This window comes from Eumetopias jubatus, unplaced genomic scaffold, assembly GCF_037043125.1.
Source record: "Eumetopias jubatus isolate StellerSeaLion01/CBP00866 unplaced genomic scaffold, mEumJub1_p1.0 scaffold_10, whole genome shotgun sequence".
NCBI classification, from domain to species: domain Eukaryota; kingdom Metazoa; phylum Chordata; class Mammalia; order Carnivora; family Otariidae; genus Eumetopias; species Eumetopias jubatus.
Genome location: NW_028274816.1, coordinates 26,749,377 through 26,766,696, shown reverse-complemented (window position 1 = coordinate 26,766,696; position 17,320 = coordinate 26,749,377). Strand labels below are relative to the sequence as shown.

The following is a 17,320-nucleotide window of genomic DNA, read 5'->3' as shown; positions in this document are numbered from 1 at the left end:
GGAAAGTTTCATGCCTTCATTTTCATTTTGCAAAAACTGTCAAGAACCGGCTAATGAATACTATGAGAAGAAAAGAGAATAGTGTACAGAAAAAACAAAATCATTACAGATGCCATAAACACCACTTATACTCTAAGTGAATATTATCCCCTTCCTGTTTCCAGTGATTTTTTTCAGACAATATATACAAAATTAGTCTCATTTATTTAAAAGATACCACTTCTGTATATTCTTATTTTTAAAAGATTTTTCTTCCTAATGGTGAAAAGATGCCTTGTGATAATAACACCCAATTCAGTTCCTATCTAAAGTTCAAAAGCAATCATATTAAATGCCACATTTTAACATACATATATCTCCCTCATCTCCATAAGCAGCTTCAAGTTATGGAAGAGCTCATGAAGAGAAGGAAATCTGAGGTAACCCTAGTCTTTCAACTTCCTGAATTGAAAATGTACAAAACTCACCTGTGGGCCTCCCACCTCCTCCTGACCACCAATGTTTGCCATCCCAGAGCCATTCATTCCCAGAAAGCTGTGACAAATAGGACAGCAGTCATCAGCCTGGATCTCCCATACCAGCTGGGAAGAATCTTGGACTGTCTATACTCTGGACCTTACCAGCGTTGTCTAAGATTACCATGACTGATTGCTCCTCCCTTGCCTCTGTCCAACTCAGCCCTTGCTCGTTTGGACTTATAATGCCTTCTTAAACTTCTTAACATCTTCTGGCTTGACCTATTATCACAGGCAACTGTCCAATCCTCCCAAGACTATATGTTCATGTTGTTTTAACCTTTAACCATCATATCCGAGGATCCCTTTGCTCAAATGAGCCCTGGACAGATTCTGAGGTGAGAGAAAATTTAGCCTCAAGTCCTATCTCCAACCTTATTATCCCACATTAACCCTTTACTTCAAGCAAACTGATCCATTTCCGGAACCCTGAATTATCCATGCCATACACAACCCCCATTTTGTTTTTCAAAAGCCCTGTCCTGCAAGACCTAATTCAAGGCTCTGCTCCCAAGAAACCGTCTCTAATTTGGCCTATGATAATCACCTCAACATCTGAACTAGTATACTGACTGTCTTCACCAGAGATTCACACAGCAGGTCCTGCAAAACAATAGCCCCAAAGCATGTCTCCAAGGAGAAGGCTCTCTTGAAAATTATAATGCACATTATCATATTAAAAACTTAGACATCTTACAGCAAAGAAACCTTTCAAACAATATTGAACACCCTGTTTGTGAAACTTATTTTTCTGTGGAATCCCCTTCTATCTTCTATCCTTTAAAAAGTCTGGAAGTGCAGACATAAGGAAAACAGGTCTCCACAAGTCAGTGGCATTTCCCACCAGTGATCTTGCATTCTAATGTCCATGTGCCCATATCTTCTCTCCAAATGGTTTGAATAGTAACAATCCAGCAGCTCCAGTTAGCTTTGGGCTTTCTCCACTACTACTACTACTACTACTACGATGACTACTACTACTACTACTACTACTACGATGACTACTACTACTACTACTACGATGACTACTACTACTACTACTACGATGACTACTACTACTACTACTACTACTACGATGACTACTACTACTACTACGATGACTACTACTACTACTACTACGATGACTACTACTACTACTACTACTACGATGACTACTACTACTACGATGACTACTACTACTACTACGATGACTACTACTACTACTACTACTACGATGACTACTACTACTACTACTACGATGACTACTACTACTACGATGACTACTACTACTACTACGATGACTACTACTACTACTACTACGACTACTACTACTACTACTACTACGATGACTACTACTACTACGATGACTACTACTACTACGATGACTACTACTACTACTACTACTACGATGACTACTACTACTACTACTACGATGACTACTACTACTACTACTACGATGACTACTACTACTACTACTACTACGATGACTACTACTACTACTACGATGACTACTACTACTACGATGACTACTACTACTACTACGATGACTACTACTACTACTACGATGACTACTACTACTACGATGACTACTACTACTACTACTACGATGACTACTACTACTACTACTACGATGACTACTACTACTACTACGATGACTACTACTACTACTACTACTACGATGACTACTACTACTACTACGATGACTACTACTACTACTACTACTACGATGACTACTACTACTACTACGATGACTACTACTACTACTACTACTACTACGATGACTACTACTACTACTACTACTTCTTTTTTGAGAGCGAGCGAGCGAGCGAGAGCCAGCATGCACACGAGTGGAGGGGGAGGGGCAGAGGGAGAGAGAGAGAATCTTAAGCAGGATCTATGCTCAGCACAGAGCCCAATGCAGAGCTGGATGTGGGGCTTGATCTCACAATCCTGAGATCATGACCTGAGCCAAAATCAAGAGTTGGACGCTTCACCAACTGAGCCCCCAAGCACCCCAAGGCTTTCTCAACTTCTATTGCTATCTCCACCCTCCCATCATTCCATGCTTGCTACGTGTTAAGGTCAGGCACAGTGCCTAGCTCATAGTAAATGTAGAAGGCATTAGCTACTTTCATTTTGAAGCAGTAGGGAATGTGGTCAAGAGCTGGGTCTGTGGAATCAGACCAACCCTGTTTTAGGTCTGGCCCAGCCCTCACCAGTGAGGTCGAGGACTTGTCTGTTTTGTTCACTTGTGCCTTGTACACACGGAGTCCCTAATATAGAACACACAGTCAGTAACTTTTTATTGAGTGAATTAAGCACAAAGCAGTTCTCAACCCAAGTGATTTTGCCCACGAGGGGAACGTGTAACAATGGCTGGAGACACTGTGGGCTGTCATAATTAGCAACTGGTGGCTAAAGGTCAGGGGTGCTGTTAAACAGCCTACAATGTACAGGACAAAGAATTACCTAGCTTTAGAGGTCATCAGTGCAGAGGTTGAGAAAACCTGCCCTAGAGTCAGGCTGCTCAGGGATACATTTCTAAATGCAGACACTGTTTGGCTTGGAGCAAGTTACCGAATTTTTCTGTCTCAATTTCCTCATCTGTAGAATGCAGAACTGGTGATAGAAGGTTGTTGTAACATAACATACATACAAATGAGATAAACTGAGTAACACACATGAGATGTGTTTAACACAGCAATTGGTGGGGAATGTGACCTGTGAGCATTCTTACCGTTAGCCTTCAGTCACTATCTCATACTGATATGAGGCCTTCAGCTGAAATCTTTATCCTCTCAGAACTCATTATCAATCCCAGAGTGAGTACTTTTATCAAAATAAGCCCTGCATCCCCACTTATGTTTACTGTATGGTCAGATTTTATTTATATGCTCACCAGGGGCTCAAGAGTGAAAATGTTACTCAAGAAGAGCATGCTGTCTGCCTGAACCAGCCTCCTCTGATTCTCAAAGGTGCGGGAGAGAATGGAAAGTTGTTCTCGGAGTGAAGGATCAATAATGCACTCTTCAAGAAGCTCATCAGTCTCATTCTTTTCCTCTTTGCTCAGATCATCACAGACCCTAAAGAAAAGACAGGAAATGAGATTTCTTTTGGTGTTCCCATGAAGAACACTGTAAAGGGCTCCCCCTTCAGTCCATCCTCCTGAAAGTGGTCTCGCCCATCACCCTTAGAGGGTCCCTTTTTGCCGAAAGCCTGTAACATACGAGCTGAATGAACTTGGACTTTAACCTCTCAAGAGCATCAGTTTGCTCAACTTTAGTCACTTCCTTCAACAAGCCCTCCTGGGCTTCCTGTTCTACTCAATGCTCATTTGCTTACTACTGAGCATTTATGTATATTTAGACAAATATTTTCTTTCAGATAATTATGTTTCCCAGGCTGCTTTTTAAATATTTAATATCTACCATGCCTCTCACACTAGAAAAACAATTTTATTTCTTTTTAAACTTACTTAGCCTTAATTCTTTCTTAGCTGTTAGTTACCTAGAGAACAGAATCTGGAACCAGCAAGGACTAGGCTGGGATACTGATTCTGCTATCATTTACTAGCTCTATGACTTTGAAGGTTCCTGAATTCTTAACAGCCTCAGTGCCTTCACCTGTACAATAGAGATAATAGGAGCTCCCCCATCATAAAGACGTGTTGAGGATAAAATGTGATCAAGGACCTGACAGTTCCTGGGACAGAGCAGGTACTCGATGAGTATTGTTTTCTCTCTGTGTCAACCACAGGCAACTACCAAGCTCTCAAGCTTATAAAATGCTCAAACCACACCTAAAGACACCTCATTTTTTTCTCTCCTTCTAGCTCTTAATATCCATTGTTATAAGTCAGAAAAGCAGCCTTCCCCAACCGTTTCCTCATTGTCCTCACCAAAGCTGTGTTCACATTACTCCTAGTACCTGTTACTTCATCTGCACTTTGAAGACTGGATTTTATCTCCTCCCAGGACACAGGACCATTTTCCCAGCATTTTGCTGATATTGCCAATGGTGACAGACAATTTATTCAGCTAACTGAGTGCTCAGTAAGAACTCTGGGTCACTGAATTCCTGTCCCAGCCCCAACTACTTTCTAAACGACTTCATGCAGACTGTATGTTCAGCAATGCCAAACAACTTTTTTTTTTTCCTCAAAGATTTTATTCATTTATTTGACAAAGAGAGACACAGTGAAAGAGGGAACACAAGCGGGGGGGGTGGGAGAGGGAGAAGCAGACTCCCTGCTGAGCAGGGAGCCCCCATGCGGGGCTCAATCCAAGGACCCTGGGATCACGACCTGAGCGGAAGGCAGACGCTTAACGACTGAGCCACCCAGGCACCCCCAAACAGCTTTTTTTAATGACTTGGCATTCAGGGCCCTTTGGTCACAGAAGATAAAGAAGTCAAAGAAATGGGTTCAATGTGTTCTGTGTCCCAGGAAGAAAGCACCCTGTGCTTCCTTTTCACTGCTAGCTGGAAAGAAGCAGTGTCCAAGGTAACCAAAGCAGCCATCCTTCTACACTGCTTCACAGAGCAGGACAAATAAAGAGAAGTCAGTCCACAGAAAGAAAGGAAACCATGTGAGTGGAATTTATGATACCTACCTTTGGGAATATATCCTGAAGAAACAACCATGGATATAAACAATGACACAGCCAGAAAGATGTTCATCAAAGTGCTTGCAATAATACTAACAAATGTGGGTAAATTTGATGGGAGAGATTAAAGGATTATTTAAACAAATAATGGGAATCATAAACATTCCATTTCTTTAGGGAGTTAATGGGAGTGCGGTGTGGAAATAAAATGTCTTATATGGACAAGGATGATACACTGCATGAACTGATGAATATGATTGATTCAAACCTTACAAAAGAAAACAAAAGAGAATGATAAAAAAAAATAAAAAGAAAAAAAAAGCAAAAGAGAATGAAACAAAAATCCCCAAATGCTCTTCTCCCACACTGCTGGGACTCATGAATCACTCACAGCTACATAATGCAAACGGGGTCATGATGCACTGTATGTCTTCCTCTTTGCCCTCTGATTAGACAACTGGAGCCATGGCTGAGAGTCTAAGAAGGGAACATGAGACACCTTGAGCTGAGCTGACTCCAAAAAGGGCTGCTATAAACCTCAGTCTATTGCTGGGCCATCTTGTCCTGCTGCTATTCATGGTCTCCTACATTCAGAGGTGCTTCTGTTTTACAGATGAGGAAACCTTTCATCAGAGAGCAGAACAACACACTAGCCCTCTCTCTCAGTAACCCATTTTACAAATGGTCTGGTAGCCACTTTCAGGCATCAAGTCCAGCCTGTGGATTATAATGAATGGGAAAGCCTTGTGTCTCAGGTACAGTAGCATTAGACCAGGAATGCTCCCTTATCTTGAGGTGCTAGAGACCCTGCTCCTTTGCAGCACCCCCAAGAAGTGTAACTGGATGCTGAGGAGATTAAAAACTTAGAGCTCTGGCCTTCAAGAGAGAAATACTCTCAGGACCACACTTGGCATGGAAAAGATGAAGTCATCCATCTTCAAATGGACCATGTGACCCTGGACACTGAGCAACTCAGTGATGACTATTCTAAAGTGAAGACTAGGTCTGCCTTCCTGTTTACCAAGTACCATCCAAGTCTTTAGATTCTTGTATCACCCTGGGGACGAGAAGGGACTCCCAAACACAGCTAAGATTAAATTTATTATTAGCCAGGTGTCAGGCTCAAAGCCCAATTAAAACTGATCTATCTAGAGAAAATGTCACTTCCTGCACCTGAATGTTGTGGAATAAATCCATGCTGACAACTTTGTGGGGGTTCCATGGAGGATTCTAGGAGTTCTTGTATAGAACAAATCTAGAATTGGAGCCAAATGCTATTAAAACAATGGCCATGACCTTCATGGAGAAATGGGAGCAAAAATCCTCAAAAGTCCATGCCATGTCTCTGAATATAATAAACTGTGGTAAGAATGAGTATGAAAGAATCTTGTAGGATGTTTCATAATCCTCAGGACAAGAGGGAAGAAGTAGAGAGAGATGAATGCACCTTCTTTTTCTAAAGAGATCAATTTCTCTGCAAGTCCCCAAAAAAATCAACAAAGAGAAAGACCCAAAAGATAATTTTTTAGAGGTCCCTATATCTCATTCTGAAGGTTTTAAAAAATGAAAAAACAAAAACAAAACTTAAAGCCCAAAACTTCTTCCTAGGGGGAGTGACATCTTCATTGTTAGAGTCTAGAGCCTGGGATTAGCCCAAGGACCTCAAATATGGACATATGTCCTAAGGTTTGTACCAACATGTTTTGGTTTGATAGGTAAAGAGTAAGTCATCCTTCTTGGAATGGAAATAATAAACTGCCAGAAAGGAACAGGGTTTCCTATTCCTGATTAAGGCTGGAATTCCTCCACAGAGAGAAGAGATATCCAAGTCTTGACTCAGGTCACATCATCAAGAAGCGGCAGGACAGGGGTGCCTGGGTGGCTCAGTCAGTTAAGTGTCTGACTCTGGGTTTTGGCTCAGATCATGATCTCGGGGTCCTGAGATTGAGTCCCACATCAGGGGCTCTGAGCTCAGTGAGGAGTGGGCTTGAGACTCTCTCTCCCTCTCCCTGTGCCCCTCCCCCCTGCACTTGATTTCTTAAATAAATAAATAAATCTTTTAAAAAAAGATGCTGGAGGACAGAAACCCCAATGACTAGAATAGGGTCTTGAGGGTATCCATTAAAGTGAACAGCATTTTCAATGCGACCACTGAGCAACTTTCAGCTTCTGTAAAATGAATGCCTTAGGACGAGCTTTAAGCCATATTATAACTGGACAGCAGTGGGCAGACTCTTGAGTCTCACCTAAAAATCTACACTGAGGTTTTAAATCTTGGGTCCTTGGGGAGCTACAAAGGGAAACTTTATTCTCTCAAAGTATGCATGAGCCCATTTAGAACAGATCCTCTCTGTTCCAAGTTGAGGACCAAACTAAATGTTCAGTAAAAGGCAAACCTCCCTGTATCTGTCTTGCTTTTTGAGAGAATGGGCATTCCATGGCTAGTTATGTCCAGTACAAGAATTCATGACGAATAACACGAACATCAATTTAAAAAAATACATTAAAAAATGAAAGTTATGGCATGGTTGGGGATATAACAAGGAACAAGAGAGGCATAAAACAGAAAAGACAACCTGGCCAAATAAGAAATTGGGCATAAATGGCCTATTTCCCCTCTAATTCTATTTCCCCTCTTACCCATCTGGCCCTAGGAAAGGTAGAGTTTGGAAAAGGTAAAGAGCAGTATATTCAATGACCTCTTCACTTAGATCAACCAATCCAGTTTGGAGAAACATGAATTGTGTTGCCATGTGTCACTCAAAGTGAAAATGGAAGTATTCTTATTTAGTCATCTGAACCCACTTTTCAAGTTCATTGTTTAATGGAGGGGCAAAATCCTAGATGATCAAAGTAGACTTCCAATCACAATTATGAAAATGCCATTCCATATTATTCCCTTGCTACAAAAAAAAATTGCTATAGGACCCAACAGAGCAAGAAAGATAGCAAAAGAAAGACAACATAAGAGAAAAGGAAGAATAAGCCCCAGGATAATATGAAAGAGATAAAAGGGTGTGAGTATTGGGGGGGTGGTAAAGTAGAGGAATAAAAGAAAGAAATGTCTATCCAGACATTGTTGAAATTATATTCTCTATCCCTGGCACCTCTGATAATAATGGGTTTAAGTTCTTCTTGAGTTTCACTGTTGAAATTAGCTTCCTTAAACACTTTTTGGACATTGGCGGGGCATCAGTCATGTGTTATACATACGGTCAAATGCACATAGTTGAAGGTAAAGCTAGCTTTCCTTCTGATAGTGTGTACCCATTCTCCCCAAAAGATTATGCCCACAGGACAAGCAGGATATTGAAACACTGTGTTTACTGGAGTTTCCCTTGTTTGTACCTGCTCTCCCATTTTATTTTTAAGCATGCTTGGGCCATTCTGATTGTTGGGACACTCGTGAATGGGGGAATCAGGACAGATGGAGCTGTGGATGAGCACTTTCCTCTTGCCTTTTTGAACTACTGGTATTTCTATGCTATGAGGCAAACTGAAGTTTTTAGCAGGAAAGGCTTTTCTTTTCTCACTTTTTAAAGATGGCACAGTGGCAATCCAGTGATTAAAGCTCATTGTCTGAATGATAAAGCCTCTGGTCCACTGCGTCCTGCCATTGTCAAGGCTCCTTCTGATTCAATTAGGGACAGAACACTGGGGGATTTCTGCCTGGTTTCTGTGGACCTAAGACTTTTATTTTTATCACATACTAACTTGGTTTTAAACAAAGCTTTGAAGCTTCCCAGGGCTAATCTTTAATGAAAATGGAGAGGCAAATAAAAAAGGCTGAAATAAATTCTAATGAAAGCAGTGAAAGTGCTAATTCAGGGAGGGTGGAAGGAGATAAAAACGAAAATGGACTTTAAAAGAGGCAGGGATAGATTCAGTAAAAAGAAATATTCAAAATTTAACAGTGATGAGATTAGTTCAAAGAGTTTGGTTTGCCACTTCATTAATTTTCTCCACTGCCTGAAATATTTTAAAAAGTAGAAGATTAAAGATACCAACAAGAAATCATTATTAAATTATATGGTTAGCAGGGATTGAGCAAGGCTACTAAAGCTGAGAATATAAAAGCCATTATATCTAAGCCCTTCTTTTCCCTCATTCTTCATATTTTCTGGAAATATTTTCTCACTGAAAAAAAAATCCACACTGATTCCAATCCAAAAGAGATTATTTTTAGAAACTATGAAATCTGACCAATCTGATTAGGGTTGTGAAACAAAATACAGTCCTGTACGTTAGTTTTGAGAGACTAGTGAAAAATGATATATTTGGTCTTTAAAATCCAGGAGTTTAGCTATTAATAAATTATAACCAGGTTAATATTAACCGGGGATGGACAACACTGTGTTCCACATAGCTCAATTCAAGTTCTTTAAACGAAAAAAAGGAGCATCATACACCAGAACCAAGTTATAAAAGTCTGACCTTGTTTGAGTTGGTTAAAAACTTACCACAAAAGTCACAGATTTTTTTCATAATAACTGAGCTTTGAGTTCCCCCAAATTACAGCATATTGGTGATTTTTCTTACAAACCTATACTTTTCTCTGTCTTCCTCTTCCTGGGTAGCAAGTATCTTCCACTGGAAATGGGCAATGATGTTACTGCGGTTGTGAAGAGTCACAGTTCGTTGATTGGACAGAGATATGTAGGTTTTCTCAATGATCAAGGAATTCCTGTCCAGCCTTATATTCATGTCTATGGCAGCTCCATACAGAGATAAAAAGACTTTTTCACCTAGAAATTAACAAAGTACAAACACACTTTGAGATTTATTCTAGAATGACTACTTGGCTATCTTTTCCCCAAGGTGAAGTTATAGCACAAGCATTAGACATTTCATTATCCTCCCCCCTCCCCATCAATCCAGAGATCAGACATGATCAGAAAACTTAAATATTATGTTTGATGTAGTTATAGAGAATCAAACTATCTTACTTTGGTCACTGTAAAAATCACATAAAATATGAATTGTTATGGTGGGTGTTGCCTTTTCTTCTTTGTAATTTTTTTAAAGATTTTATTTATTTGAGAGAGACAGACACACACACACACAGAGATAGAGAGCACAGGGAGAAGCAGAGGGAGAGGGGCAAGCACATTCTGCACTGAGTGCGGAGCCCAGTGTGGGGCTCCACCTCAGCACCCTGAGATCATGACCTGAGCCGAAACCAAGAGTCAGACACTTAACCGACTGAGCCACCCAGGTGCCCCTTCTTTGTAATATTTTTAAGTCCTACAGCCTGACCATGAGGGCACGTGAGTTCTAGAATTATAACCATATGTCTCCTCTTTATCCCAGGCATGAGTTGGCATTCTGATTCTTAAAGTAACTGTACCAAGTATATCTAAGACGAGCTGCTCAGCATGCAAGGATCTAAGTCCAATCAAAGGGGATCAGAAAGAAAGAATCAATAACTTCATTAGTTAAAAAAAAAAACACACAACTATTTAAAAGGAATCACTTCCTTCAACAGCAATTAAAACAAAAATCACACACTCACACATATCTAGAGAGTAGTTACATAGAAAGAAAACAAAATAGAAAGACCAAAGCTATGTGTAAATTTTTAAAAATTTAATGTTAAGAATACCTTTATTCAGCATAGTAATTTAAGTTCCTGATTTCATTCAAGATGCACCAATTCCCTTGATTCTAGGTAAAACATGAGGCCCCTTGGGCTTCCAAGGAGACACAAACGTATAAACTATGTTCTACCTGATTTCTGCAATGTCACAGCTGCTGCCTCACTTGGACATCAAAGTAGAAAAAGGAAATACTTAAATACAAGGAATGTCCTGTGGATCTGTGCTGTTGTAATTTTATCAGAACCCAGAAAGCATAAGCACTTGTGCCTTATTTTTTAGCAAACATTTCTGCTCCACTCACCATTGTATTAACCAAGCAGGCACTTAGTAAATTAATAATGCTTTATACAGCTCAAACATCCTTTATGCTCCATCACTTTGAACACAGAAAAACTTTCCCCAAAATTTAAAGAAAAAGTAGGCATTTGACTCTAAAATTTTAAACTTTTCTGTAAAAATGTATAAAGTAAAATTTTCCCAAATACTATAAAAGCATATACTGTGAAAATAAAATGTCTTCTCCCCTTCACTCAATCCTAGGCCAGCCTTTCAAAGGTAAGAGCTGTTAATATTTTCATGTACTCCCCTCCTAAATAAAAGTATGTACTCTTTCAACTTTTAAACTTTCTGATGAGCTAAATTTAATAATAAGTGAGAAATCATTGTTGTTCTAATTTGCATAGTCTTAGTTATGGATGATGTTGAACATCTTTTCATAGATTAAAGAATTTTAAAGACTTTTTTCTGTGAGATGCCTATTATGGCCTTTTTCATTTTCCTTTTGAGAAGTCTACCTTTTGCTTATTGATTTGTGAGACTTTTTTGATATTAAAAAATAAGCTCTGTCATTCATGTTGCAATTTTTCCTCCACTAGATATTTGAACTTCTCCATGACTTTTATTTTTCTGAATAAGTCTCTTTTCTCTTAGTCCTTATATAGTCTAATTCTTTCCTTTATGGCTTTTAAAAATAAGTTTATAGGGATGCCTGGGTGGCTCAGTCAGTTAAGTGTCTGCCTTTGGCTCAGGTCATGATCCCAGGGTCATGGGATCAAGTCCCTCATCGGGCTCCTTGCTCAGCGAGGAGCCTGCTTCTCCCTCTGCCTGCCACTCCCCCTGCTTGTGCTTTCTCTCTCTCTCTAATAAATAAAATCTTTAAAAAATAAAAAATAAATAAAAATAAGTTTATATTTTTTTAAATTACATTTTTAACCTCAACTTCCATCTTCCCTTTAAAAGTAGCTCCTTTCTTAAAGAAACTAAGGCAACCATAAATAGGTCTGGCTCAACATACTATTTAAAATGAGACATAGGTAATGTTCTTTTTTTAGCAATGATAAAGTATGTTAATAGACTTTCCTGTTAAAATAACTTTAAAATCTGGACAAAATATGAACAAGCATCTTCTTAAGGTCACTTCAGAGCCATCGTGACAGTAAGGAACTATCAGCCCAAAAATTAAAGGAAAATAGGACCAAAGAGATCAGTGAGCATGGAAGAAAGTCTTGACCCAAGGATATGGTACTCTTGGCAATGCTGAGCTATCATTCCTGGGCAGGCAGGAGGGATGGCAATCAAAACCCTAAGTCTACAGAAAGGGGGGCTTAAAACAAACAAAAAGACTTTCTTCTCCACAACAAGCTTACCCTCAGAGGACTGCACCCTCTAGATGAGTTTGAATTAGAAGTAGATTAGCCCTAATTCAGAGTTAAATATTATGCTGGAATTGTCTATGATTGGAGAGAACTTCAGTCCTTGGATTTGGTGATCATGGACTGGTTTCACTCTCAGAAACCTAGCAGGAGCAACTCACTTCTCTATGGAGGAAAGTACTTATATCCAAAGTTTCAAATTTTTCAACATTTTTAAAAATACACATCCAAACATAACCAGGCATGCCAAGAAACAAAACTCCATTTGTTTGAACCAGCAGATATAAGAAAAACAGAAACAGATTAACAAAGAATTATATACTAGAATCATCACATATAGATTGTAAACCAACTATGTCTAAAGAAACAAAGGATGACCTTGAAACTATATCCAAGGAGTGGGAAATCAAACAAAGATCTAGAAAAGTTGGAAAAGAGCCATACTAGACTCTTATAGAAATAAAATAAAATCACCTAAATTTTTAAATCTCTATGAATAAGATTAATAAAATAATTTTAATAATTTTATGAAGAGATTAGCGAAATGGAACATGGTTCAGAAAACACAAAAGGCAATATGAAGAAATAAAAATATATGAAAAATGAACAATGGATGACTAAAATCCTAGGCAGATGGAGTGAGAAGGTATAAGTGTTTAATTGGAAACTTAGAAGGAAAGGAAAGATAAAATGAAGCAAAGACAGTATTTCAAGAGCTGATGGTTAAGAGTTTTCTAGTATTGATTGAAATCATCAGTTTACAATTCAAAAAGCCCAAATGATGTCAAGTGGAGAAATTAATATATGAATATATTGTAGTGAAACTAAAGAAAATCAAAGACAAAGAGTAAGTCCTAAAAGCAGTCAGAGGAAAAGACATATTATCTTCAAAGGACCCATGGTTAGAATTACAGCTAACTTTTCAACTGGAGCAATGGAAACTAAAAAAAATGGAATGGCTTCTTCACTGTGATGAAGGGGGAAAAATGTCAACCATGAATTTATAGTTTTTTAGACTTTTTTTGTTTGTCTACAAACATCTTTGTTTTGTCTTCATTTTTAAGGATATTTTCAATAGGCAAAGGATTGTAAATTAGCCTTATTTTTCTTGAAGCACTTGAATAATATCACATTACTGTCTTACGGTTTCCATAATTTCAGCTGAAAAATTTGCCATCAGCATTATTAGTGTGCCATTTAAGTAATGTGTCTTTTTTTTTCTTCTGACTCCTTTTATGACATTCTTTTTGCTTTAGTTTCCAGCAGTATTTGAACTAACAAGGGTTTGCTGAGCTTTGTGAACTGTGAATTATTGTCATTATCCTTTGGGAACTGATAGAATTAAAACATAGTATAAAGTCTCAGTAATTAAGCCAGCATTAAAAGACTGATGGAATAGAATAAAAAGTCAAAAGAGGCCCAAATACATGCTAGAATTTATTATATTATAAAGGCAGCATCTCAAATCATTGGCATAACAATAAACTTTGTAAAAAAAAAATAAAAAGCACTACTGGGACAACTTGGTAACCATATGGAGAAACCTAACTCCCATCTAACAATAGAATAAATGCCAAATGAATAAAATATTTAAGTGTTCAATATGAAACCATAAAAGTAGAACAGTACACAGGAAAACTTCTTTGTAACTTTTGAGGGGAAAGTTTTCTAACCATGTCTCAAAATCCAGATTCCTCTAAAAAATATTAAGAAATGTGATTACATAAAAATGAAAAAAGAAATTTTGGGGTGCCTGGGTGGTTCAGTCAGTTAAGTGTCCGACTCTTGATCTCAGCTCAGGTCTTGGTCTCAGGGTTGTGAGTTCAGGCCCCACAGTGGGCTCCATGCTGGGCATGGAAACTTCTTTAAAAAAAAAGAAAAAAGAAATTTTGCATGCTGCAAAAATATAAGTAAAAACAAAAGAAAAAGTGGCCAAAATATTTGCAACTCATATCTGAGACAAGGGAATTAAATCCCCAAATATGTAAAGAAGTCTTAGAAATCAGTAAGACAATCCAGTACAAGAATGGGACAGAGTTGTAAGAAAAGAAATATATAGGCCCCCTATATGTGTTAAAAGATGCTCAACTTCTCTCATAATAAAAGTGACACAACTAAAGTTGTATTTATATAACATTCCCCCAAATACATTGGGTAGAACAAAAGTTTGAGAACGTAATCTGTTGCCAAGACTGTGGGGAGAAGGCCCTTTTATACATTGCCATGGGAATGCAAAATGGTACCATTTTTCCTCACTCATGGACTAAGTTTGGTGACACATTAAAATATCTATCAAGCTTACAAAACAACTTGCCCTCTGGCCCACTTCTAGGAATTTATCCTGTAGATGAGTTAGAATAAGATCAGCAGAGTAGAAACAGCCAAAGTACCCACCAAGAGAAGACTGGCTAAATACTTTGTGTTACATCTAAAAGTGGAATGCCATGAAGGTATAAAAGTACAGGGTTATATGGAAAGATCTCCAGGATATATGATTAAGTGGAAAAAAGTAAGGTTTAGAACAATTCACATAGTATGCTATTTTTATGTAAGGAGGGAAAATAAGAATATGCATTCATGTTTGCATCTATGTGCATAAAAACACCAGAATAAAATAAGAGCTGGGTGGGGTGAATGAGGCAAAGTAGAAATGACACCTTTCAATGTATACTTTTAAGATATTGCTTTAAGTTTTGAACACATGAACACATTACTCATCCAAAACTTTAACATAAGAAAGGATTATAGGGTCTTCAGGGAAACATTGTAAAGCTGCCAGATAGCACTAGTAATGAGAGAAATATAAAACGAAATACCATCTCACAACCATCAGATTAACAAAAATCAAATAGTTTGGCAATGCTGTTTTGGAACTATATGGTAAGGATGTGGAAAAACAAGAATTTCCATATAGTGCTGATGAAAATACAAACTGGTACAACCACTTGACTAACCAATTTAGTTTCCAGTAAAGCTCAATATACACTTGCCCTATAACACTGCAATTGCACTTCTTAAAATCTCATACAGCTGCACAAGACATATACAGAGATACTCATTGTGGTATTGTTTCTAATAGCAGAATACTAGGAAGAACCTCCTAATATTCAATAGGAGAATAGATTATAGCATGTTCACATGCTGGAGCGTGTTGCATTAGTTAAAATGAATCAGAGCTATATGGGTGTATGTGTTTAGATCTTTAAAATGAAATGCTGAATCAAAAAGTCATGTTGGGAAATGGTATATACAGTATGATACCATTTATATCAAGTTTAAAACTACTCAAGCGGGGTGCCTGGGTGGCTCAGTCGGTTAAGTGGCTGAGTCTTGGTTTCAGCTTAGGTCATGATTTCATGGTCATGAGATCAAGCCTCAAGTATGGCTCCACGCTCAGCGTGGAGTCTGCTTACCCCTCTCCTTCCCTCTCTGCTCCTCTCCCCGGGCCCTCGCTCACGCTGTGTCTCAAATAAATAAAACCTTTAAAAAGAAAAAAAAAACTACTTGAGACAATAACATGACTTATGGGTAGATAAATATGTAAAAATACCATAAAAATGAACCCAATACAGCTCCTCTGAGGACCAAGCCGTGGGAATTAGATCAGGATAAGTAATGAGATGACTTCAAATCTGTAATCAGTTTAGTTATCCGTAAAATAAAACATCTGAAAGAAACGTGTATAGCAAAATGTTGAGATGTATTAAATATAATCGTGGTTGATTACATTATTTCTGTGCTTCTGTGGCTATTTGAAGTATTTCATTGTTTGAAAGTCTAATGAAGGAGAAAGATCCAAGGGCTTAGTTCATACAAATCTCAGGGTCAGAGGGACTAAAGTCATCAATTTGAGTTGCTCACTGCAAAACTGTTCCTTCCAGAAATACAGCAAAAGCCACTACACTCTTTTTGAAAACCATCTGATATTGATTTTTTTTCAATCCATCTTCCAAAAATCATCAGATCCACAAAGTAAAGGAAGCAATAACTCTTGTCTCCACAGCTTTAGGGACTTGCTTTGTACACCCATTCTCATGAAGACAACCTTAGAAAGGGCTCCTAACCCCTAGCTACTCAGAAAACTGGTAGGATGAAGGGATGTTATGCCTGCCAGAACAGACAAGTTTGCTGTTCCCCAGCATTGGCATTTTTGGGTCTCTTTGCAGGGCCTGTTCCCACTCGCCTTCTGATTTGGTTTCTGGGGTTGAATGTTACGATCCCGGTAGATGAATTTAGCCACTGTCATTTATAATGTCCTGGTAAAAATACGTTTTGTGGAAGTCTCATTAGCTTTTGTTAGTTTTGCTACTATGAATCAAGCAAAAAAAAAATATGAAGAAAACTAAGTTTACAAAAAAAAAATGAAGCTAGCTATACTGTGGTTTCAGTACTTTCAGACAACACAGGGCAATAAATAAAATATATGAGTGGAGCCATAGATTCTCTAGGAACTAGCAAGTTGGCGGAAAGAGTGTTTCTCATCTCTTGGTCACAGCAGGGTCAAATTCACCATGCAAGTGAACTGCTGAATCAAACTTCTTCAGAAGTGCTCTTTCTTTGACGGGTTCAGGAAACAACTTCTGAGACTTGCTTGGCTGAGCTTACCCAGCACATCAGTGGCAACGTCAAAGTCAGTATTCTCCATCTACAGGGAAGGCGGTGTAGGATTACAGAAAGTATGCTGGCCTTGGAGATGCCAAAAACCTGGGTTCAAGTTCCAGCTTTACTTAGGTGTATAGTCATTTAATGTCTCTGGGCCTCAGTTTACTCATCTCTAAAATAAAGGGTTTTATATAAATGCAGAGAACAATCTGCTGGCTCCAAGAGGTAAGGGGGGAGTGAAGTAAAGGGTATTAAGAGGTACAAACTTCCAGTTATAAAATCAGTCACAGGAATGAAAAGTACAGCAGAGAGAATATAGTCAATGATACCACAATAATTTTCTATGGTGACAGATGGCAACTACACTTGAG

At 38.4% G+C, this 17,320-nt stretch overlaps 1 protein-coding gene across 3 annotated transcripts in view; it reads right to left on the bottom strand.

Annotated features, from left to right (window-relative positions):
- HYDIN (HYDIN axonemal central pair apparatus protein) overlaps positions 1 to 17,320 on the bottom strand; it is a 312,800-nt gene that overhangs the window by 247,488 nt on the left and 47,992 nt on the right. For all 3 annotated transcript variants that reach the window (XM_088027478.1, XM_028090615.2, XM_088027479.1), the window contains exons 7-8: positions 9,642 to 9,843; positions 3,394 to 3,577 (exon numbers count right to left, since the gene is read on the bottom strand). In XM_088027478.1, coding sequence (XP_087883604.1) covers positions 3,394 to 3,577; positions 9,642 to 9,843 — 386 coding nt within the window. The remainder of the gene's footprint in view (positions 1 to 3,393; positions 3,578 to 9,641; positions 9,844 to 17,320) is intronic.